Here is a 23441-nt window from a genome sequence, read left to right on the forward strand (position 1 = left end):
TGTGACTCGACGAAGTCAAGGGTAAACGGTTGGGTTGAACCATGTACAATATTAATGTCCCTTTAGTTGTGTGTGTGTGTGTGTGTGTGTGTGTGGATATTTTGGTCTGTCCATATAGCTTAAACTCAATCTAAATACTTATTGATTCGACTCGAAATATACAACATCATCTTAATTTAGTTTCATATAGGAGGACAGTGAACTCAATGAACATGTACTTCTTATAATTTAGTATATCATGTCATCACCTCTGATTATATCATAAAAAAATTATATCTAAACATTAACTTGATATATCCAAACATAAATTTTTATGTCATTGTAATCATTTTCTATCTCTCTTTTGTATTTTTTTCAGAATATAAAACTATAATAATTCATAAAGCACGATTACAAAAGAGTCAAAAGAGAACAAAGAACGTCAGCTTACCATCTAATATTTTCAGAATTGACTTCTGTTTATATGTATGTACACGTGCACATAAATGCCTGTGTATTTACTAAAATGTCACGTACGGTATGCTGGTTGTTTGCTTCCGGCTCAACTCCCATTCCTTCGAATTGACTAGTTAGGGTTCGTCGCGTGCTCACTCCGACTCGTAGGCGTATGCGGAGCAGCGGCGGATCATGAGGACACAAACGCAGTATAAATGAGTCAGTGACGCGGGAAAGGAGAGAGCAGCCCTCCCAGGAGCTTAATTTTCCTTTTCCTTCTCCTTTTGATCGACCGCGGTCTCCCACTCTGGGCTGGTACCCTTCGACATTGTCATTGCCATGGGAATCAAGGTTAGGGTTTCGTTTCATTCCGTCTATTGCAGTTGTTTCTTGGCATCCTCACCGCGTGATGGCGTCCTCCTACTCTTCTTTGCCTGCTGTCCCTGCTAGGGTTTGACGAAACTCCTCGCGGATAACGCCCCCAAGGCCATGAAGGAGCAGAAGTTCGAGAGCTATTTCGGCCGGAAGATCGCGATTGATGCCAGCATGAGCATCTACCAATTCCTCGTCCGTTCCCCATCTCTTGGCCTCATTCCTAGTGTTTCTCGTTCGGAACTTATTTGGATTTGCCATTAGCATAGAGCTGCTTGTTAGATGAGTTCTAGGGTTTTGGGTTTTGGCAGATAGCGCCTCAGATTTTTAGCTCTCTGTCTTTTCCCCTAATCTTACGCGAATTCATGGTTTGCAGTCATTTTGTTTCTTATAGATTGTCGTGGGAAGAACGGGTATGGAAACCCTCACCAACGAGGCTGGCGAAGTCACAAGGTTACAAAGCATTTCTTTAGTTTTATTCTTCTTTCCGTTTCTTTATAAGTGACAAGAAAAGTTTGAATCTCGATAAACATTTCTATTCAGTGGGTTTATTTATTTATTCTTCTTGTTCTGACGTTTTGTTTGGTCTAAAAAAGTCACTTGCAAGGGATGTTCAATCGAACTATTAGATTATTGGAGTCGGGAATAAAGCCAGTGTAAGTCAGCATTTAATCCTTTCATTTTCTTATTTTGAATACAGTTCTTTGGTTTTCCTGGAACTCTTGATTAAAAGCATAAGTTTCTGTTTTTGTGTATGTGGTGCCAGATATGTATTTGATGGTCAGCCACCAGAATTGAAGAAACAAGAACTTGCCAAGAGGCAAGTCTTTACTAATCTGCTATATTCTTTTTTCTTTTATTTACATTCTCATGGCTGAATAATGATGTTCTCTAAGTTTGTTGTGATTTTAGATACTCAAAGAGGGAAGATGCAACCAAGGATCTGAACACAGCAATAGAGGTAAGTGCTTCTCCATAATGGTGCTTTCTTACGACCTGAGATGTACTTTATAGGTTGTTTCATTTTCCCCTCATGCTGCTTCTGGTCCCTCTTGTTCTGTTTTTAACCCTTTTAGGTGATGGCTTCTACCATTGCAGACTGGTGACACAGAGGGGATTGAAAAGTATAGCAAAAGGACAGTGAAGGTAGTTTTACATGTTTTTAGTTTTCAACAGATGATATGCCGTGAGGGTCTTGTTGACAACTTTTTAGTCCTAAATGATATTGATATTTACTTGTGTAAACTAGCACAAGGAAGCTTTAAGTTGTTTCTTGCTGATGTAATCCAAATATTTCAACCTATTTTTTGATATGCTTTTGGAAGAACTATCTGGGCAGCTATTAAACACTATATTACAATGCAATGCTTGTCTGATTGACACGGGGAAATGAATACCATTAGGAATATGATGTAGTTCATATTCAAAGTGAATAGGCTAATTTTTGGTTAGTGTAATGCATTTGACATCTGAAAAAGCGAACTGCAAGCATCTCGTTGCTATTTTATAATTGCTTTCTATTTCTGTTGCTCGTTTCGGATGGATGTCCAAAGTTTCATCAAAATTGGCTGCATTTCTGTAAGCTGTTTATGAGATCAGGCTGTCCACCTATTGGTGACATCATGGTCTGCTTTGGCAGTTAATCTGCCTCAGTCTTATGTTACTTATGATTGACTTATATGTGGACAAGAACAACCAGAGACGGTGACAGGAATTACCAATGGTACCACTCTTACAACAACCATTTCTTCCATAGTGGTTGTACAGAAAACAAACAAGAAAATATTGATGTATAATTATTTGAATCAACAATCCTCAATTACATTTATAAAGGACTCAAGATGTTCGATCATTAAGTTTTTCCTGACCTAGTATTCATGAAGTAGAAAAGTTTAATTTGACATCTTTATTATGTTCGAGTAAATTGGCCCATATAGTGAAAATATGGATCTGGGTCAATACAAGCCATTTCAGACTGCATATAATTTAAAAGATAATTTGTTTATGACCAATGTTTGTGATGTGACCAACTGGCAAGGTAAGTGAATGACCAATAATGTAGGCAATCTGACATGAACCTAGACTTTTTGTTCCCAACTTAGCTGACTCTTGGGTGCAGTTGTTTAGGTGGGATTTGGGATTGAAGATGTCAAATTTTATTAAGACACAAATAGGTAAATGGAATGTTCAAGAGCTGTTTCGGATTCATCAACATGAGAAGCTAAAGAAAGATAAGCAGTCTGATAAAGTAACAAATTTAACTCCTATATATTTGGCAAGAAGAGGATAGATGGATGTATGACTTGTTATTCAAGAAATCACGCGTAAAATGTATCAAGTTCAAAAATTTAGAATTTTAGACAGTATCAGCATTGAAGAAGTATTTATTAGTAGCAGTCATCACCAATTAGTAGGGAAGTCAGTGCTGACAACTGTTTAGTTAATTTGAACTGTAATTCTGCAAAACTCTGAGTATACCTGCTACTTATGCACTAATTTCATGATGATTTTTGGTTTTGCTTGCTAAAAGTTTCCATTTTTTGACAGGTAACTAGACAACATAATGACGATTGCAAACGTCTCTTAAGACTAATGGGTGTGCCTATCATTGAGGTAAAGTTACTAGGTTTAAGTTGCTGTTTGTTGAATGATTGACAGATGCATTCAGACACATACAGGATGAAGTATTACAGCATATCAGGGAGACTTGGTTTTATTGTTTTGCATTGTCCATTCATCAAGTTATCTTTTTCTCCTTATTGCATGATGAATCAAGCTCAACAAGCACTGCTAACGATGACAATGTCCATTTGGCTTGGCATATGAGCATCTTTTGAATAGTTGCATGTGTTTCCTTAATTGATTTTTTAAGCCTTGTTTCAAAAAGCTAAGCTCTCACTTTTTATTCCAAAGGCACCTTGTGAAGCAGAAGCTCAATGTGCAACTCTTTGCAAAAGCGACAAGGTAACTGATGCACTTCCATAAATTTTATTTTATTGTGATATCCTAAACATATTTTCATCTTTTTTAGTCTTTATGTCTAGGTATATGCTGTTGCATCTGAAGACATGGATTCTTTAACTTTTGGAGCACCGAAATTTCTTCGCCACTTAATGGATCCCAGCTCCAAAAAAATCCCTGTTATGGAATTTGAAGTTTCAAAGGTATGTTTATTTTAAATGACATGACTCTGGTTAATTGAACTACGAGTACACAGATCTCATGCTTATGTTTCAGGTTCTTGAAGAGCTAGAACTCAGCATGGATCAATTCATTGATTTGTGCATTCTCTCTGGATGTGACTACTGTGATAGCATAAAAGGTAAGATACATCTTGCACATATTGCACATTAACAGTGTATACAACACATGCCACATGGATGCAAATATTTGTGCAGATTGATTGACAAATCGTCTTATAACTAAAGTTTATGTTTCCCATGTTTCTGATATCCTTGGTCATGATTCTTGATTCCTTTTCGATAATATTTGTCGGACTTCTATGCTTAGGATGATGAGTATACTTTCTTGCATATGACGTTCTATTTAACCTAAAGAAGGGAAATATATAGAACACATAGAGAATGTATTGAACAATCTCTTTTTGTTTAGACATAGTTGTACTTGTAAATCTCTCAAAAATTTCCAGATAATACTTGTCACTCTTTTAAGGTTATTCAGACATATATTGAGATATAGATAAGACTTATATCACATCTCTCAAGTTTTGATTCATAATATGGACACATTGATATAAGGCATAACATGCATATACATATATATGTCCAGCTCTTTCCAGCTATGAAAATGTTTTTAGATTGATATCATCTGATCCACTTTCAGTTCTAATGGCTCACTATAACAGTGCAGTATAGGGCAATTAGTGGCTCAGTGTTGGAAGTGCCAGCAGCGATTATTATCCGAGGACCAATATACTCTTTGTATCATTGTGACAAATGTAATAAAGTTCCTTTTTTCATATCTTATTTCTGAGCTTAAACTATTACTAAATAAGTGAAGTTAGAGAACTTGCTTAAGGAAAGTCTATCTAGACTATCTTATTCAATTTAGCCACTGGATATAATATTGCAGAGGAATCCATATAAATATCACCAGGGACACACTAGTGAAGAAGTATGCCTCATTTGACATTGTCACTGGCAAGAGGGAACAAGAATGACAAGGTCTTACGTTGAATGTGGTACCAGCACTAAACAAATGGGAATGTTTTAGATGTTCTGCTAGTTTTAACATCCATTATGTCTATTTTAAACAAGGCTATTTTGTCCTAAAATTTATTTAGCTATAATTAGTCTTCCTAAAATTTTGTCATCACCCATTAGTTTTTGCTTTGTGGTATTGTGATCTACGTTCACCACGATTCAGTTCAATGAAGTAATAAGTTAATAACTATAATAACTAGGCTTATGGCCAGGTGGCCCACACATGATTATATATTTGTTTTTATGCACATTTTTCTGCTTGTGCATGTGCATGGGTGTGGCATGTGCACATACATGGGTTTGCACAAATAGAATTGACAAGGTGCACATACATGGGCATTTCCAGATTCAAAGCAATAAATACCCTCCAATTTCTTAATCAACCTTGGTGCCCTTTTACTCTTGTAAGAATCTAATGTGGTGCACCAAGTAAAAGCAGGTTTCAATTCATGGAAACCTTGAGATAGTCTTTTTCTTTTTTGGGGGATTTTGAGCTTTTGCTAGGCATTCTCTGAAATTTGGTATTTATCGGCATACCAACACATGGTATACTGGTACATTGCTATGGGTCTGGCTCTTGATACCTTGGTTAGGTCTAACCATAAATATTTATCTCTAGTGTCTATTTTGGCTAAATGTCTCCTTTATATATTTAGAAATCCCAAGCTAGTATAAGTGAGAAAAGGTTAGGGACTTGGAAACTTATCTGATGAAGTTTCTTATTTTTGTTAAATTTTCTCGTATGACATAGTATAAAAATACATCCTTTTCTCAATTCATGCTTGAGTGATATTCAAAGAATTTTGATGTAAGGTGCCCATTCTTAATTTGGAAGAGTGTATATGAGCTCTAGAACAGATTATTACTTCTTTTGGTATGCTTGTAATTTTAGTTTCATAATGGATTTTCCATCACTATGCATGTGATACATTCAATTCTTTCTGACTTTATATGTGTTGAAGATCTGTGCTAGATTAGATAGCTGTAAGTAATTGCTTTTGAAGCAGGTATTGGAGGTCAAACAGCTTTGAAGCTTATTCGGCAGCATGGTTGCATAGAGAATATCTTGGAGAACATAAATAAAGAAAGGTAGAGCAAGATTAAAATTGAATCTTAATCTGTTGAGATTGATACCAGATTATACCCTGATCTTATGATATTTATACACTTAGCTGTAAGAACCATAAAGCACAGGTATTGATCGTCATGAAGTTTATTCAATCATATTTCTTAAAAATGGATATTTGTATTGGTTCTTTTATTGTTTATAACATACTCAGAATGAACAAGTTTGCTGTTGAAAGAGTAGCCATATGCATCTATTATGTGTGTCAAACATCCTTGCATTTAAGACAAACATCCACCAAACAAATGCTGATTTGATCCTTTGTTCTCAGAATATTGTGTGTCAAAAATGTCTTGCATTTAAGACAAACATCTATGAAACATGCCAACTTGATCATTTGTTCTCAAGAATGGTGGTTCTTTGCCATTCTTGCTGTATGAGTTTGCAGATTGCTTTGACTTGACTTATAGGTGGCAATTGTGATGATATATCTTTTAGAGGTGTTTTGCCTACAGACTTTGCTATTGTTTTCTTCCATCTCAGATTGCTCCGACATTGCATTCTACTTTGAGGGTTCTTATTCTGTTAAAAAAATAAAAACAAGGGTATCGTGGTTTTTCTTATCTCATTTTACAAGAACCAGGCATAATACTTTTATGGGAAAAGGTTTCTTTGTTACCATTTCTTTTCTTGTATATTGTCTTAATAGACAAAACCTTTATTAAAGGTTTCTTATAATATTTGTCATTGTTATACTTATAATACCTGAAACATGCATATTTCACCGAACTTCACCGAAGTTGGTTATATATTATAGTGGAAATTTATTTTTTGAAAAATCATGAAACATAAGTTTATGTGTATCTAATTTTTTGCTTATTCCTTTTGAAGAGGATAATACATGCATATAAACTAATGCTTTGGATGAATTTGTATGCTGTGAGAGCAGTTCTTTGGTGGTTAGTCCATCTTTCAGAGTGCTCAGGACGTATAGTCATCAGTTTAGGTCATTCCTGCCATGTATAGGATTGACTTATTCTTGGCAATTAGAAAGTTTGATGGTAGGATTGAGTTTTGTGAGTGTTATCAATTATTATCTAAACCTCAACTTCCAAGAATTTTTTGGCTACAACTAGTGTGTATGTACACATGATACCCCTCGCTCAAACAATTAGGACAATTGGTGCTGGAGCTTTTATTTTGTAATAATGGTTTAACTTTTAGTTTACACTTGTGAACTCTAAGATAACAGTCCAAATTTCAAAATTTCCTTCTTTTTGAAAAAAAAAATTTATCTCGTGCTTGTCACAAATTAGTTAATAAAGCTATTTAAAAAAATCATCATCATGAGTGAAACTCTGTTTTTCCTGTAGTTTCTTATTTCTGTGCTTATTAGGTGTTGTCTTTTGTGCTATATGTTTTATTCTTTCTGGATCTTGTTGGCCTTTATATATTATCCAGGTAACTCTAAAGCTTCTGCCTAAACTTTATGTATGTTTACTATGTTACAGGTAATTAGTAGGCAAAAAAGTTCATTTTCTTCAATAATGAGTTAACATGCCATCAGTATCTGAACAAGGAAATAACTACAGTAAATTTGCTACCACCTTATATTATCTTGTGCTTCTTGGCCATTTAACTTGGCAGGGCTCAAACCTATGTATTAAAGTTGTATTCATTAGCTAGCATATTGAAGACTTAGATCCTGGGTTTTGTTCCCTTTCTTTGAAATGCTTTGGCATGCCCATTAGAGAAGCCACTTGCTAAAGTCCAGTGCAAAAGGATGTACTAGTCAAGGCTAAGCCATAAGCCAAGTTTGTTATGACTTGAGGAACTGGCTGATTTAATAATTGGGTGTAGCAGGCGTTCACCAACATTTTTTGTCCATCTTACTATTTCCTGATGTGTAGATCAATATTGTTATGTTAGAAGTACATCACTGAGATGTCATAATCTCCTACGTTAGATTCCTGACATCCTTGTCAGGATTCATCATGTATTACATAATTCTTCTGCAAATGCCCCTGATGTCTCGTGGGACACCATTTTCGTGTCTACTAATGCCATTTTAGCATCTGTTAGCTTACACCAAGTGGTGAATTATCTGTCAGTCCTGGTTGAACTAGATCCACATATTCTTCCCTCATTGAATGCTTCCTAATAGTACCTATCTTTATTCTCTCCTGCTTTCAATTTTATTTGAAACCATGTGTACCTGAATAATCTTCTAGCCTATTAATTATTATGCCAAAATGCAGATCATATATGCAAATCCACTTTCTTGTTATTTTTTGTTGTGGAACTGTTGTTGATATCCCCCAACTATTATGTTATCGCATGTCACCCTGTATCGCATAAAGTTACTTGTTATTGGACACTTCAGTTGGCACCAACACTTAATGTGATTATATATTTTTATTTATAGATATCAATTCCAGCTTGTTCAAATCATGTATATTATGTATCTGCAAGATTTGGATTTGGAGATGATGACTATCTCCACTTGTGAGTTCTTTGTCTCGATTCAAGCTTGTTCAAGGCGATTATGTTGCATTTGTCCTAAGCACACCTAGGCCATGCTCGTCACTTTACATATTTGCATGTAGCATATGCATGAATGTCAGCTATGACTTTTAGTTAATGAAGGTGCAAGAGGCCCACCATTTCTGGAGACCCATTGATTGTATTATGTCTCTGAGACTTCACACAACTTCATATCATGAACTTTCTATTGCAGGTACCAAATACCTGAGGACTGGCCATATCAAGAAGCTCGTCACCTGTTCAAAGAACCTAATGTGATTATGGATGTACCAGAGCTGAAGTGGACTGCTCCAGATGAGGAGGTAACTAACGAAAATAATAAAGGTGCTTCCGATCCATATATTAGACATCTTGGGACAACCTAACCAGGCATTTCTGTTTCTCATACCTAGGGTCTTGTGAACTTTCTGGTGACTGAGAATGGTTTCAACAATGATCGAGTTACAAAGGCATGTATTTTGTGCAGTTTGATCACTACCCACGAAATAGTTTTCGTTGTACTTAGCTATTTGGTGTTTGTATATTTTCTAGGCAGTAGACAAGATTAAAGCAGCCAAGAATAAATCTTCTCAAGGACGGTATGCTTTCTATTACTTTGTTAACTGAAGTTTTATTTTGCTTGTGATCAACGAGAGCACTTTCATTTACTCAGGCTGGAGTCGTTCTTTAAGCCTGTTGTAAGTGCATCTACACCACCTAAAAGAAAGGTCAGTGCCATATCCACCACCTCTCTCCTTGCATCTTTTTCTGGTCTTCATGGCTGTCAAAAGAATGAGTAATAGTTTCTCTTAGTAAATGAGTTATGCTGTGAGTACTTGAAAAAAACTTCAGGAAATCCAGAAGATGGAACATTTACTTGTCTTATGTGACTTTGCCATAACTGTCTTTAAAAGAATCAAGAAAGTCGTGAGTCATAGGTAGTGTGAATTTGCATATTGAATGTGAAGGCCTGTACTGATGCCAATTGTGTATCTGCTGTCAAAGCGGAGTTTGTAAAGAACAAACCCTTGTTTTTCTTTTTCAGGTAACTGACTGACCAGTGAAACCACAAACAAGCTTAGATAAGATATTTAGCCATTATAAACATATGAGATATATCTACATGTTCAGATAGTGCACAGAATTGGGACAGCTTAGATGGCCTGGCAAATGGTTACATGCGAATCCATTGTTCTGTTTCTGACTTGATCGATCATTGCAAAATGCTAATTATTGTTCTTAACCTCTTCACAGCATATTTGGGATTGTTCTGCATGTTAATGATAGAAGTACCTTGCTGAGAACATTGCTGAATTTCTTTTGTCAGGTTTTGGAAAAAGTGGCCAAAGAAACTTCGACGAACAAGAAGTCTAAAGCCGTGGGTGCAAAAAAGAAGAAATAATTGGAAAATTCAGTCTGTGCTTAAACATAGCATCTTGTTGACTGAGCTGACGAGAACCATTTTGTTGGTTCGTATTTTGCCGATCCTATCTGCACTACGGTTTGGGCTTTTATGATTCGACTCGGCCGAACCTGTTTTCTAGTAGTTCTTAATGGTAGATGTAGTTATGTTAATTTATTAAATGTGTTTCATGGTTTATTTGTGCTTATTTGCTGGCATCTCTCTTCCGAGCTACGATATCAAGGGACATCAATGGTCAAGTGATCGCCTACATTGCCGAGAGCTGCGGCTAAAAGGTATGCTGCGGTGGCTGGGCCTGTAGGACACCATTCATATTGCCACTTTAGTGCTTAAAAGCATGCAAACTTTTGGGACAATAACTCGATGAGATGTTGGTATTGCTTTTTGCTGTCCTTTGGGCAGGAAAATACTATAAAGTTGACTTATGGTGCAAGCAATGTCCTCAAGAAAATACTATAAAGTTGCAAAGAATTAAAACAATTTATCTCTATTTAATTACTAGCCCTGTAAGGCTTTACTTTATATTATTTTCCTCATATTTATTGGACTTGCTTCTATACATAATATATGCAGTTACCTCGAGAAAATAGTAGGAGCAGTAGGTTTTCTATTTATCCTTTCCGAGTCGACCACAAGACGTCTGTAATTAATACTTTCAAGTTCAAGGATTCTTGCATGTCCACGCCTTCCTTCAGTTGTTGTTCAAGTATGTACCAAATTGTTTTAGCAAATGAATATTCCATAAATAAATGTTGCCGTTCATCACTTTCATCTTCACACACAACACACTTCCATTGGAATAATGCCCACTAAACTTAGCATTTCATAGGTAGATAGCCGATTAAAAAACGTCGTCCAATCAAGCACGTAAGCCTTAGCTATAACAAGAATATACCAAAGCTCCAGAGAGACAGAGACATACTGATCCCTCAAATTGATTGATGCACTTTGCATCAACTTTCCAGATGTTTCACCGAGTCATCTTTAGTGAGGCGGTGAACGGAAGCTGATGGCGTTATTATTCTTGAGCCACACGTAAGGGCCAGAAGTGGAAGTCCCCTACTGCGGTGGGTCCCATTCGCTCCCAACCACGTCATCACATGTTACGCTCCGCTCCTTGATCCTTTTTCCCCGTCATCAATCCTTACGCGTACAGTGCGTCTGACGTTTGATTTTGTTTTATCTTTAGTATTTGTTTTATTTTTCTTTTACTGCGTTGGCCTCAAGCTAACTCCATAAGCCAAGCAACTTCTCGGTCAGACTGTGTGTCCTTATGAGTAGTGCTTTTGGAGAGAGAGAGAGAGAGAGAGGGCGGAGAGAGGCCTTCCGACGAAGCGTCAGTGGTGCGCTCACTCCCTCTTCCACCTTTCCGCTTCTGCAGAACCCTAGTCGTTCTTCTTCGATCGAGGAGAGGAGGATTCATCACCATGTTCGGCTCCACCAACCGTACGCTTCCGATCACATTCTCTTCTTCCCGTGCTCGTATACGTCCTTTTAGGTCCTTTTTCTCTTCTGATTTTGGGTTCTGTCGGAGGGATTCTGATCGGGTTTCCAAAGATTACGCTACTTGCTCGCACCGACTCGTTCGAACCGGGTCAATGCCACATGATGTGAAGATTTCTTCTCAGAGTGATTCGGTGGGAGGATATCGTTCTTGATCGGTGGTGTTTTCGTGGGCTCGATTTGGTGGTAGTTTGATGGTGTTTTGGTTTGTGTGCCCTTCCATTTCTTTGTAGGGTATGTTTGTAGGGTTCTCTAATTCTTGCTTTAGCTTGTACTGCTATGTCGATGCTCTGTTTGCCAGGCCGCCTTGTTCTCAAGAGTTCATATTGTGGCTCGCTTAATCGTCTTTGTGCTTTATTTAGCCTTCAGTTGCAAATTTTATTCTCTCTACCGTGGAGTTGTTTTATCTCTTGTTTTGATTTATGTTGTTATTTCTTCTCTAGTTCTGAAAAAATCATGGTTAATTTGCTGTGCAGCTTTCGCTCAGCCTTCTAGTCCATTTGGTTCCCAGTCAATGTTTGGGCAAACAAGCACCAGTGGCACTAATCCGTTTTCCCCCAAACCGTTTGGAAGTCCAAATCCTTTTGGTTCACAGACTGGGAGTTCGATATTTGGTAGCACATCTACTGGTGTCTTTGGACAGCCTTCTACACCTGCATTTGGTGCTTCTCCGTCTCCGGCTTTTGGGAGTCCCATGCCTGCTTTTGGGGCATCGTCCACTCCTGCATTTGGCAGTTCTTCCTCTTCCTTTGGTGGTGAGTATATCTCGAACAGGCAATTATTAGTGTGGTCATAATCAAATCTTTTGGTATTGGTTATTAACTTTTTGATGCTTTTGATTTAATTCATGGAATCCTTCATAAATTTGTTTTTTGCTTGCTAGCTAACTTGGTGTTGTACATGTCAAGTTTAGCAAGTAATTTTCTACATGGTATTCCTAGTGCCTCTTTGGTTCAAGTATCTGAAGAAATAAGTGAGTTATTCTGAGAATAAGCTAATCGATGGTGTTGTTTATATCTGGATGTTCTGGGGAATGAATGGTGATCTTTGTTCTCCATTAGAAGAGGAAAAAGTAATTATGTCATTTAAGAGCTTGGTAGTCTGGTTGACTAGGACTCTTTACCAGATGATCCCAGTATTGAATCCTGCAGAAAAAGCTACCTTTGGGAGTTGTTACAAAGTAAATGCTTATTTACTCACTTTTTTCTTTGGCCATTGGGCTTTAAGAATTAGGTCTCCCAGTGCATGCGTGACTAATATTTCTGCACTAGCTTTTGATAGACTATTTCAAAAAAAACATAGCTTCATTCGAAAGGAGAATCTTAGTCTGGAATCTGGACACCTCTAAGGAACGTCAAATTTCATTTATTGTTTCTGGAGTCTCTGTCTTATGACAGGTCTATGACTAATAAGATATTTGTTTTTAGTTAACAGCTAACACTCTTCATATAAAGATTTGATCTATATATTATGGGAATCTCATTGGTCTCTGTCTGTGCTTGTATTACGTGAATGCCACAGGCTTTGTTATATTATACAGTCTTCATTGGTGAAGTTCTCTTTTATTGCTGCTGATTGGACTGAAAATGTTTATTTGAGTAAGCTGGATTTTATATGATGTCATCGATCTATTTACAGATAAGTCTAGGTGAGATGATGATGAGGATCTAGCCTTTTCATGAGCAACTTGTCATGTCCCAGCTCAATGAGAGAATTAATCCATTAATTTTATGAGCCTAGAACGATGTCACTGAAAATGTTAAAGCCTTGTCAATGGTACTAGGTCTGTTTAGCCATAGATACATTTGTGTTCATCCTGACACTTCCAATTTATGATTAAATTGGGATGTCACAACATCCGTCATTTAAGCCTTGATCTCTTGATTAAGCCTAACAAAATCAGTTCTGGTGGGTAGTACATGAGATCCAAAAACTAACTACATGTCATGATATGCTTGTAGCCATGTTAATGATTAGTCCTTTGTCTATTTGGATCACCTAATCATCCTAGTGCTTGGTGCTCTGGTACTCATTTTGACAACGCAGCTAAATGCGAGAGAATTGACTCATTAACTTGATGAGCCTAGAACCATATGATCCAAAATGTACATATGCTGGTGTTAATGATAGTAATCTCATATAGTACGGTATACAACCATGTTCACTCCTTTCACTTCAATGCGAGACTAGATCAGGGTGGGACTAAACCAGGGTGTCACACAACTAATTTCTTAGTCTTCAACAAGGCCTTGTACTGATGAATACTTTGCTGGGAATACTATGTTTGGAGGATTGGTGCCTAGGTTATAACTCCATGAAAGTTCTGCACAATCTTAGTTTTGTTGATTTGGAGTTTTACCACATAACTGAGCATGCATTTGTGGAAGACTCTTGGGTGGAAATATTTGGCAGGAAGATCCAATGGATTCTCTTTAGATGACTCCTTTTATATTGATGATCTTTTATGTAAATACGTTGTAGCTGATGTAGCTGATTTGATACCACGGATTTTCATTGCAAGTCCTGTTAAATCTATACTCTTATATGTTATAGCCGGATACTTTCCAATTCAGTTCATAGTGTGCCCTGTCAATACTGTCAGATATTTGTGTGCCATGTTCTCTGATATGAATCATAGTGCTTACAAGTGATAGGGTTTAATTATTTGCTTTTCTATTATTGTTCTGTGACTCTGTCGCAGGTCCTTCTTTGTTTGGGCAGAAGCCAGCTTTTGGGAGCTTTGGGTCATCTTCCAGTCTATCAAGTCCTTTTGGTAGTACATTTCAGCAGACACAACCAGCATATGGGAGCAACCTCTTTGGTTCTACCTCACCATTTGGTGCTACTACTACCTCAGCTTTTGGCTCTGTGACCACCCCTTCTTTTGGTGCCACAACTTCACCAGCATTTGGTGCCCCAAGCATGCCCGCATTTGGTACTACAACTCCTTCATTTGGCTCAACATCGGCACCACTTTTTGGTACCACAGGAACTTCTTTTGGGGCTTCAAGTTCCCCAGCGTTTGGTTCAACAATGACACCATCTTTTGGAACTCCAACTACCCCTGTGTTTGGATCTTCAAGTACACCAGCATTTGGTGCATCTACTGCTCCCACGTTTGGGTCTCCTACGGTTTCTGCTTTTGGTGTATCAAGTGCTCCTTCTTTCAGTTTTGGTTCCACCGCTTCCTTTGGGCAGTCAGCATCTGCATTTGGAAGTACACCATTTGGAGTGTCACCATCTCCTTTTGGTGTTCAGAGTTCCCCATTTGGTAATTCTTTTTTTCCTTCTATCCAAAAAAATTATACCCCTTGAGGTCAGAATAACCTGAAAAGCATGTCTGTGTAGTAATTATTTTGAATTTCTTGTTTATATCCTATAGTGCTCTGGACTCTGGAGTACGTTTTTGAATAGAAGTGTACTCATTTATCAAAGCCCTTCTCTTGCTCACCCTTTTGGATCCCTTCCTATTGGTATTCTTATCACTATTCTGAATTTTGTTCTCCCCTCTTGTGCTAATCTTTTGCAGGTGCTCAGGCGATGACACCAACATTTGGTAGCCCAGGTTTTGGACAGTCAGCATTTGGGGTTCAACCTGGAGGAACAAGAGTTGCAGCATACAGTCCAACACCTGACATTGATGGTGGCACTGGTAGTCAGCCTGCTGGCAAGCTGGAATCAGTATCGGCGATGCCTGCATATAAAGATAAGAGTCAAGAGGAATTACGATGGGAAGACTATCAACGTGGTGACAAAGGTAAGAACTATAACCCTTTCAATGTGACTCTTTTCTCAGGGTATGGCGAACTTGCATAACTTCTATATTTGTCTGTTAGTAAAGCTAATATTTCTTTTTTCATATTATTGCACAACTCCAAAGTTCATGTTAACCGGGTGATATCTTTTTCTTCTGAAAACGGCAGAATAAGTGAGGTTCTGAATCTGTTTAAACAAAAAATTCTAAAGCTGAAAGTTCTGTAGGTAGCGCGACAACCCTAATTTGGCATGTAGATCAATTGTTTCCTTGTTTCCTGAGGCAAAAAAATTAGCATTTTGTGGCTGAAACTTTTGTTTCCTCGTGAGAATTTGGCTTTATGTATCTTTCTCTGGTAATTGTATGTCCTAAAGCATTCTTCATCCTGGTTGGGGCTATTCTCCATAACTATTGTTCTTCATTGTCTTAATGTTTATTTCTTTTCCCACAATTTTCTGCTTCTACTATTGACTTGGTCTTTTTTGTTTGTGATCTTATAGGGGGCCCAAATCCTTCTGGACAGCCTGTAGGGCCACTCAGTTTTTCTTCTCCATCTCAACCCAGCCCTTTTGGTTCAACCGGTGCATTTCACCAATCTGCTGCAAACCCCTTTTCCTCCACAGCACCTTCCAATCCTTTTGTTATTAAACCTCCTAGTTTTGCTTCATCTGGATTTGGTTCTACATCTACTTCACTTTTTAGCTCACCATTCACTACATCCTCATCAAGCCCTTTTGGTTCCACTTCTTCCACGGCTTCACTGTTTGGTGTCCCTACTGGTTCTGCATTTGGTGCAAGTTCAGCATCCTCACCTTTTGGTGGAGCAACAACTTCTGCCTTTGGTTCAACTTCACTTTTTGGCTCCTCATTATCAGGGTCAAGTTCTGCTTTTGGGACCGGCCTGGCCTTTGGCAACACTCAACCGTCTGGGTTATTCCAGTCTTCTGTTTCACCCTTTGGTCAGACATCATCACCTTTTGGGCCAAGTACTGGATTTCAGCAAACCTCCTCTGCTTTTGGATCAAATCTTTTCAGCACTCAATCCACTGGTTTTGGGGGGAGTTTATTCAGCAGTTCAACACCGTCACTGTTTCCTTCAAGTACTCCTGCTGGATTTGGTCAAACAGCTGTAAGTAATATTCAAGTTATGCTGGCTTGGTCAGATTTTGATATACATATTACATATACATGTATGCTTACATGTAATAAATTTTTATACCTGACTGGCTTGCATTATTCTGTAGTTGAACTTACTGCTTGTCTTTTACTGCCTTCTCTGCAGACACCTTTTCAATCGGTACCGGTAGCTCCGACATCAAGTTCATTTTCTTTTGCCAACTTTGGTCAGGCATATCCAAGTATGTTTGATGAGTTTTTCTTCTACTTGTTTTTGTTATGTATTACATCTTTTTTCTTCTTTCTGGCATTTCAGCCTCTTCTGGTGGCTTTGGTGGCATTTCAAATATCTTCAATCAAGGCATCTTTGGACAGTCGTATGTTCCTTTTCTTCTGCTGTTCTTTTTTCTCCTCAGATTACCGCTTTGTTATTGTTGTATTTAGTTTTTAGTTGCCATTCCCATGTAATTATGACTGTTTTGGTTCTTTATTCAAGAGTTTCTAGAATGGTACTAAGTAAAAGTGAATAGTAGCATATTGTGGTAAAATATGCTGTTAGCTGTTCTGAACATCTCTTATATATTGTTTACTACATTGGAAGTGAGAGTACCGGACAACAGTTCACTTATCCTATCTTTTGTTTCAAATGCTCAAGCTAGTATGTGATGTTTAGTTGTTATCCAGTAGGGCAAATGAACAACCTGTGGGATGTTTTTTTTTTAAGGGACAGTATGTAAGGCTTCATGAAAATGCTGCTATTAGTCCTGTCTTATTTCCTAAGTACATGTTTTGACCTTTTCTGTCTATATCCTGTTCTTTGTCTATGAACCAGTGCTTCTAGTCAATCCAATATGGTCATGCAACCAGCACCTGTTGCAAATCCTTTCGGAACACTTCCAGCAATGCCTCAGATGTCAATTGGTCGTTTGGGCTCCACCCCTTCAATTCAATATGGAATTTCTAGCATGCCTGTAAGTTTTTTTTTCCAAGACAGGGAACACTGTAGGAAAGTACCAGAATCTTTCTTGTGATTGTACATGCTGTGATTTTATCATTGATTTGTGCTGTTATCATATATCATGCTTCAGAGATTCATTATGTGAATTTTAAGTTATTAACAACTTCTTTGCTGTTAACAGGTTGCCGATAAGCCTCCTCCAGTAAGAACTTCTCCATTGGTGGTTCCTAGACACAGATCTCAAAGAAGCATTAGGCTACCTCCAGGGAAATATTATCCTAAAACTGATGGCCCAAGGGTGAGAGATTGATATTGGGACAACTTACAACAATAATAATTTGGTTATAAGATTTTCAACAAAATGAATTATTTGGTTATGAGTTAATGAAATGTAAGTTTGAAAGATGTCCTGCATTATATTAATCATTTTTCCTGAGGAAAAGTCACTATTTTTCTAATAGCAGGTGCCTTTTTTTTCTGATGATGAAGACACACTTTCAACACCCAAGGCAGATGCACTTTTCATTCCCAGAGAAAACCCTAGGTCACTGATTATTCACCCAAAGGAGCAATGGCCTTCACGAAGTAGTTTGGGAAAAGAAAGTATCTTAAAAGGTGGACCAACTAATACTGCTAATGAAAATGGTAAAATATTTCCCGCTCAGGATGCATTAACCACCTGATTACTTTGAATTCGCAACAAGATTTTTCTGCAGAAATTTTTAACATTATACACTATTTTAATAGTGTCCGATATATTGTATGGTACAGTTGGTTTGATTTGTTCTCATTAAGTTGGTTATAAAACCTTTTTTTGAGGTAAAAAAGGAGGATTAGTATTTATTCAATATGGTATTATTAGAGTGTCTAACCTTAGTGATTCTTGGATATATAAGAGCAATTTGCTGTAATTGTCATTTGAGTCGTCACTTGGATAGTATGCAAATGGATACACCATTTCATTTTGCATTACTTGTTATGATTGACTTTTGACTTATTTTTCCTTACAACGTAAAAGCATGATTAATGAAATTTGAAGGAAGAAATTACGAGCTGATGCTAAGCTGATCAACAACACATTCAATTGTAGAAGAGTATAAGATTATAGGCTCACATGTGCAGCAACCAACTGGCTCATGTAAAGAAGAAAACAAGTTCAGCGATACATTAGCAATTTGGGTGCTTTGGAGTGTTCTGTGATGACCTTATTTTCATTGAAGGTCCGTGTGCTTTTAGGGTTCCCTAGAATGTATAAACAGGTTTTAGAGTGACCACTGACCAGGATCTCCTTTGTGCTTATGTCCAGAAACTGGAAACAAGGTGCAGATGTGAGTCAGAAAGGAACTAATCCAATAACTTGCAGACCAGAAATGAACTGGTCTACAAAACTATAAGGCCTTGAAACTGGAGTTACATATGGCAACTAGCAAGAAAACTGAAATTGTTTCCCTTGTAATTTTCTTGGGATTGTACTACTAAAAAGTTCGACTGTAAGCATGTTCTAGGGTGAAAAAGGATTTGGAACTTGCAGGAGTAAGAAAAACAAGGACCACGTCGATTGGTCAGTCTCTGAATCTTTTGTCCTCTAAAGCTACGAAAAATAGATTTTAACGCATAGGGGATACTTATCTTTTCTTCAGCAAAAGTATAAAACTTTAAACGAGAACTATTGCATGCATTTTCACAAAATTTGTATTGCACAGTTAATGGCTGAAGCTAGCATAACTTTCTCCAAGTACAATCCTAACTTTTTTTTGTGGGCCACCTTATCCCTCTTGATAAAATTGTTTCTGTAAGTTGTGTCCTATCTTCCTATCTTAAGTGTTTCCAAAGGTTACAGATCAGGATGGTTAAGTGCCAGAAAGAGGCCATCTTCGTTAAAATTGTACCCAATTGTTATTGTTGCTTTTGCTGTAAAAAGTGACTGAAAGTAGTTGGATGTGAAATAATTCCTCGCTCTTTTGGGTGATACTAGTCTTTATAGCGCAAAATCATGTTCGTTGATGAGGTAGTAGTAGAAGCATCATTTGATGTGAGATGCTCCCTATACATATTTTTATTTAATACTATCTTTTCCTTCTTAGTGGTAAAGAGGTAAAACAGAAGGCAAGTAATGACAGTTATTTTTAACATTGTGTGTACGACATTTAATAAGCCTCGTGATCAAAGTTTCTGTGCAAGAAAATTGTGATATTGATCCAATAAATTCGACATTGAGAATTCTTGTGGCCTAAAAGTTTGTGGATCGATCAGACTCAGTTGTAACTCATGGCTAATCCTGGTCGACTCCAGGCAGTCACAGTGATCTTAGTCTGGATTAATCCTTACTGATTTGTAAACTTTCCACTCATATCCAGTCAGACACAATGGATATTGACCACCTGTGGGCTTACAGCCCACACAGTGGCAAGATGATGGTGTGATCTTCGGATTTTCTAGTTGGTCTTCATTGTAAATTTCCAAATTAAATTCCATTGATTTTCCTCTACTGCATCTTCAATGGATCTCTCTAGCGCACCAGCAATATTTACAATTGTTTCTTACATGTCAATGGCTTCATATGCTGTACATATTAGGGTTTAATATTTATTTCTTGATTACACCATTCAAATTCAGAACTTATTGTTTATAAGTTAATCTAGCAACAATTCATTTTTCATATTTTCGCTAAAGAAGTTATTTGATCTTTAGACCTATAAGTTCTTCTAACATTTACATAATCTGGAAATATTTCTTGTGGAGAACATTTAAGATATTTTGCATTATTTTAAGTACTATGCTATGATAGAGAAGCTTCTGTTCTTAATAAGGGAAACCATAGCAAATGTAGTCTTAACTAAACTGTTTAAAGGATATAAATGATGTCTGTGATTAGATTGTTGTGGTATCCGGTGGTCTAGTAAGTCGATGGCGACGGTGACATCTAGTTGACTTTGTGGCGAACATTAGAAACCCAATGATGATGCTGGGCAGAGTAAGTCTGGCCTATCTACAGTTCTGTACAAGGCACTTCTGTGAATCAATGCAATGATGACTTCCTATTTAATTTATTAGATGAAGACCGCAAATATTCTTTCTTTTGAAACTAGGATGGATCTAATATGTCAGGTGCAAAAGGGATCTCATATCATTTTCTTGAAGCAGGATGAGTCTAAAAATATAGTGCTGTTGTGAGGGGGCATGTTGGGACCATCATCCTTGCATGCTAATGCTTATTCAAGGAGAAGATTTTATCTTGGATTTCTTTGTTCATTCTGTTGCAGAGTTTCAATTTCGAGTCTAGTTATTGGTGAGATAATGATATGTTAGGTAGTTAACGGACCTTTGCTTGGAACTTTTGTCTTACATGATATCAAATTTGAAGATGTATTGTGTAACTTCAGTGCTCACTGTGAGTGAGTTGTTTCCTTGTCCTGGATCTTTGTAATTTCTATCAAGTGATTCTTTAAATAAATATTAGTCTTGCACATCAGTAGTGTTCCATCAAATTCATTTCACTAATACTATTTGCTGAATGTTTGGTCACTCTCTATGTTGCTCCAACTTAAATATTTTTTCTGTTTGATTGTAAGAGCCTTGATTCATTTTGTTACTCCAACCATGTGTAACGATGATTCTTTCTTCAGGTAATGTATCAGAAAAGCCATTTGCTCCAACTTTTAAAGAACCATATGCAGGTGACAATGATGGTAAGTTCATTTCATCTATTTGTCTTTTTTGAGAGACTATTGGAAATTCCTGTCTTCAGCAGAAAAGGAAGTTCCTTATTACTAGTATCAAACAGGCATTACAGATGTTTCTGTTTGAATTCCTCAATGGTTGGAGAGCTTAGTTGTAAATTGTGTGGGTTTAAATGTAGTTTGTGTATATTTGATAATATATAGGGCTTTATTTTTGACTTGTCATCTTTTTTATGCTGATTGAAGGCAATTAATATAGTGCTAGTGATTATTTTTGTGATACCAATTGCCATGATCTGATAATACCTGCTAGACCAATAAAGCACAGATTAATCTTTAGTCACATGATCCAAAATGATTAATCAATTACTAGTAGTACTCCCAAGTCCCAACTAGGTTCGTACATTATTCTTAGCCTAGCATCTCTAGATGATTAATCAGGTCACCAACAAATTAATAATCTGGATGTATGCAGTTCAATTAAAAACAAATCTTGAGTGGACTTTTTCTTTAGTTGTCTTGGATAGATTTATTGATAGTTTTCTTTGACTAGTCCTAGTATTATATACCTTCCTTAAAACTTCTCTTTTGGGGTGAATTATTAAGATAACTATTTTCAGATTCTCATTTCTCACCTGCATTTAAAATGATGCAGAATGTGGTGCTGAGAATGGTCACACAAGGGAGCAAATTGGCACGGTTATGCCACTTACAGAGCCTTTGCATGAGACAAATAGAACCGATGATGATCAGCTGCCGAAGGGAACAGACTCTTCATATGTGAAAATATATGGGCAGAGGCCTGGTGAGGCTGCAACTGCATACAAGCACGATGCAGGCATAGAAGCTCTCATTCCCAAACTTCGCCATGTTGATTACTATACCGAACCTAGCATCCAGGAACTGGCTGCAAAAGAGCTTGCAGAACCAGGCTTCTGCTGCCATGTCAGAGATTTTGTGGTTGGCAGGCACGGGTATGGCAGCATCAAGTTTTATGGAGAAACCGACGTAAGACAGCTTGACTTGGAGTCAATCATCCAGTTCAACAACCGTGAAGTGATTGTTTACGGTGATGACAGCAAGAAGCCTCCAGTTGGGCAGGGTCTTAACAAGCCGGCTGAGATAACTCTTTTGAATGTCAAGTGCATGAACAAGAGGACAGGGCAGCAGTATACAGAAGGCCCCAAGGTCGAGAAGTACAAGGAAATGTTGACACAGAAAACTCAAGAACAGGGGGCCGAGTTCATATCGTTTGATCCTATCAAGGGGGAGTGGAAGTTCAAGGTCATTCACTTCAGCTGTTATGGGTTTTTGGTAGATACCGAGATATGTAGGAATCGGGCTGGTCGTTCCTAGCCTCGTTTTCTACATTTTCTTGCCAAAGTGAGCTTTCTGTGGATAAACATGTATGACTAGGAGATAGCGTAGTTTATTGTCCATAATTCTACTCCTTTGTATCGCCTTTGTGTATAGGCTCCTCTTTGATGCATGTGTACAGGTTAACCTGCTCGTTTTGGAATCACCCTACTGTGACACAGCCATCAACTGAGATCGGTGTGCTATGCACGCAAATACTACTTTGGAATTTGCTCCTCTCTTATGTATGTATGTATGTATGTATGCATTCTCACTTTGGTAATGCACAAGGCATCAGATTAAAGATCTGTATTATAAGATACGAACATAAAGATGAATTGATTAATACTAAGGATGTGGAGTGAGATAAAAGAAATATTGATATATTTTATTAAAAATAGTGAATGTTTTAAAGGGTGAAGTTTTTAGAAAAACCTCTATGTTTAAGAATTTTCAGCCAGTGTCTCAAGTTTTAAAAAAGTCTTATTGTATCATAGTCACGTGAAAAGATTATTTTATTTATAATAATTTTTTATTTTTTTTTATTTTTGAACTTATCGTCACTTTCGTCAATTCATCTTCATTCTGTATCATCACACGTAACCCTTGTCACATCACTCATAACTCTGGTAACCCATTTTTTATCCCATGGTTGGGTGTCGCTTTAGCTAGTAACCTAGCACTCTTAATTCTCTTTTTCACTTTGCAATTGGTTGCATAAGGGTTTGCCATCACTATCTATGGCTCTTGTGTGATGGTTTACTATCACACTTTTATCACTAGTTGTATAGTCTCTTCGTGCCATCTTCTTATTGTCGATCCCCTGTAAGGAAGAAAGAGAGGTAACTCATCCTCACCCATGATCTCCGTCTTTGGTCATAGAGGCTACACCCCTATTATGGGTCTAATGAGGGTCATTGCACCTCTATCAATGGGTGGCCTTACGACCAAGAGGCACAACTAAGGGTTGGACGGAGGCCAAAGGATGGTGATCGACAATAGTAGTAGAATGATCATTTTGAGAAAAAGGAT

The 23441-nt window shown here is 37.4% G+C and overlaps 2 protein-coding genes across 6 annotated transcripts; both read left to right on the forward strand.

Annotated features, from left to right (window-relative positions):
• Positions 1-554: 554 nt before the first annotated feature.
• Positions 555-10219, forward strand: LOC135632847 (flap endonuclease 1-A-like). Of its 3 annotated transcripts, XM_065141675.1 has the most exons (18): positions 555-786; positions 886-1002; positions 1202-1260; positions 1404-1463; positions 1574-1627; positions 1720-1768; positions 1906-1953; positions 3355-3420; positions 3721-3771; positions 3852-3971; positions 4045-4129; positions 4673-4765; positions 6038-6119; positions 8834-8942; positions 9033-9093; positions 9176-9218; positions 9293-9347; positions 9947-10219. In XM_065141675.1, the coding sequence occupies exons 1-18, from the start codon at positions 775-777 to the stop codon at positions 10019-10021; spliced, it is 1239 nt and encodes a 412-aa protein (XP_064997747.1). In that variant the 5' UTR covers positions 555-774; the 3' UTR covers positions 10022-10219. The 3 variants fall into 3 exon arrangements, with proteins under 3 accessions (XP_064997747.1, XP_064997749.1, XP_064997748.1); XM_065141677.1 differs by lacking the exon at positions 4673-4765; XM_065141676.1 differs by lacking the exon at positions 3355-3420 and having other exon boundaries at positions 636-786.
• A 1075-nt stretch (positions 10220-11294) lies between these two features.
• Positions 11295-22653, forward strand: LOC103978907 (nuclear pore complex protein NUP98A). Of its 3 annotated transcripts, none has more exons than XM_018823840.2 (12): positions 11295-11488; positions 12022-12300; positions 14247-14816; positions 15075-15302; positions 15800-16428; positions 16582-16657; positions 16732-16792; positions 17248-17386; positions 17555-17671; positions 17835-18018; positions 21000-21062; positions 21709-22653. In XM_018823840.2, exons 1-12 carry the CDS (start codon positions 11470-11472, stop codon positions 22407-22409), a joined length of 3066 nt encoding a protein of 1021 aa, XP_018679385.2. In that variant the 5' UTR covers positions 11295-11469; the 3' UTR covers positions 22410-22653. The 3 variants fall into 3 exon arrangements, with proteins under 3 accessions (XP_018679385.2, XP_064999640.1, XP_064999641.1); XM_065143568.1 differs by having other exon boundaries at positions 17838-18018; XM_065143569.1 differs by lacking the exon at positions 11295-11488 and adding an exon at positions 11525-11779.
• Positions 22654-23441: the final 788 nt, after the last annotated feature.

The sequence above is a fragment of the Musa acuminata genome, chromosome BXJ3-3 (genome assembly GCF_036884655.1).
Source record: "Musa acuminata AAA Group cultivar baxijiao chromosome BXJ3-3, Cavendish_Baxijiao_AAA, whole genome shotgun sequence".
Classification (NCBI taxonomy): Eukaryota; Viridiplantae; Streptophyta; class Magnoliopsida; order Zingiberales; family Musaceae; genus Musa; species Musa acuminata.

Excerpts from the sequence above, each read along its gene's own strand:
- LOC135632847 (XM_065141675.1), top strand. Across the intron at positions 3,421-3,720 it reads TGGGTGTGCCTATCATTGAG|GCACCTTGTGAAGCAGAAGC; the intron begins GTAAAGTTACTA and ends TTTATTCCAAAG. Across the intron at positions 9,094-9,175 it reads TGATCGAGTTACAAAGGCAT|TAGACAAGATTAAAGCAGCC; the intron begins GTATTTTGTGCA and ends TTTTCTAGGCAG.
- LOC103978907 (XM_018823840.2), top strand. Across the intron at positions 16,793-17,247 it reads CAAGGCATCTTTGGACAGTC|TGCTTCTAGTCAATCCAATA; the intron begins GTATGTTCCTTT and ends TCTATGAACCAG. Across the intron at positions 17,672-17,834 it reads CTAAAACTGATGGCCCAAGG|CAGGTGCCTTTTTTTTCTGA; the intron begins GTGAGAGATTGA and ends TTTTTCTAATAG.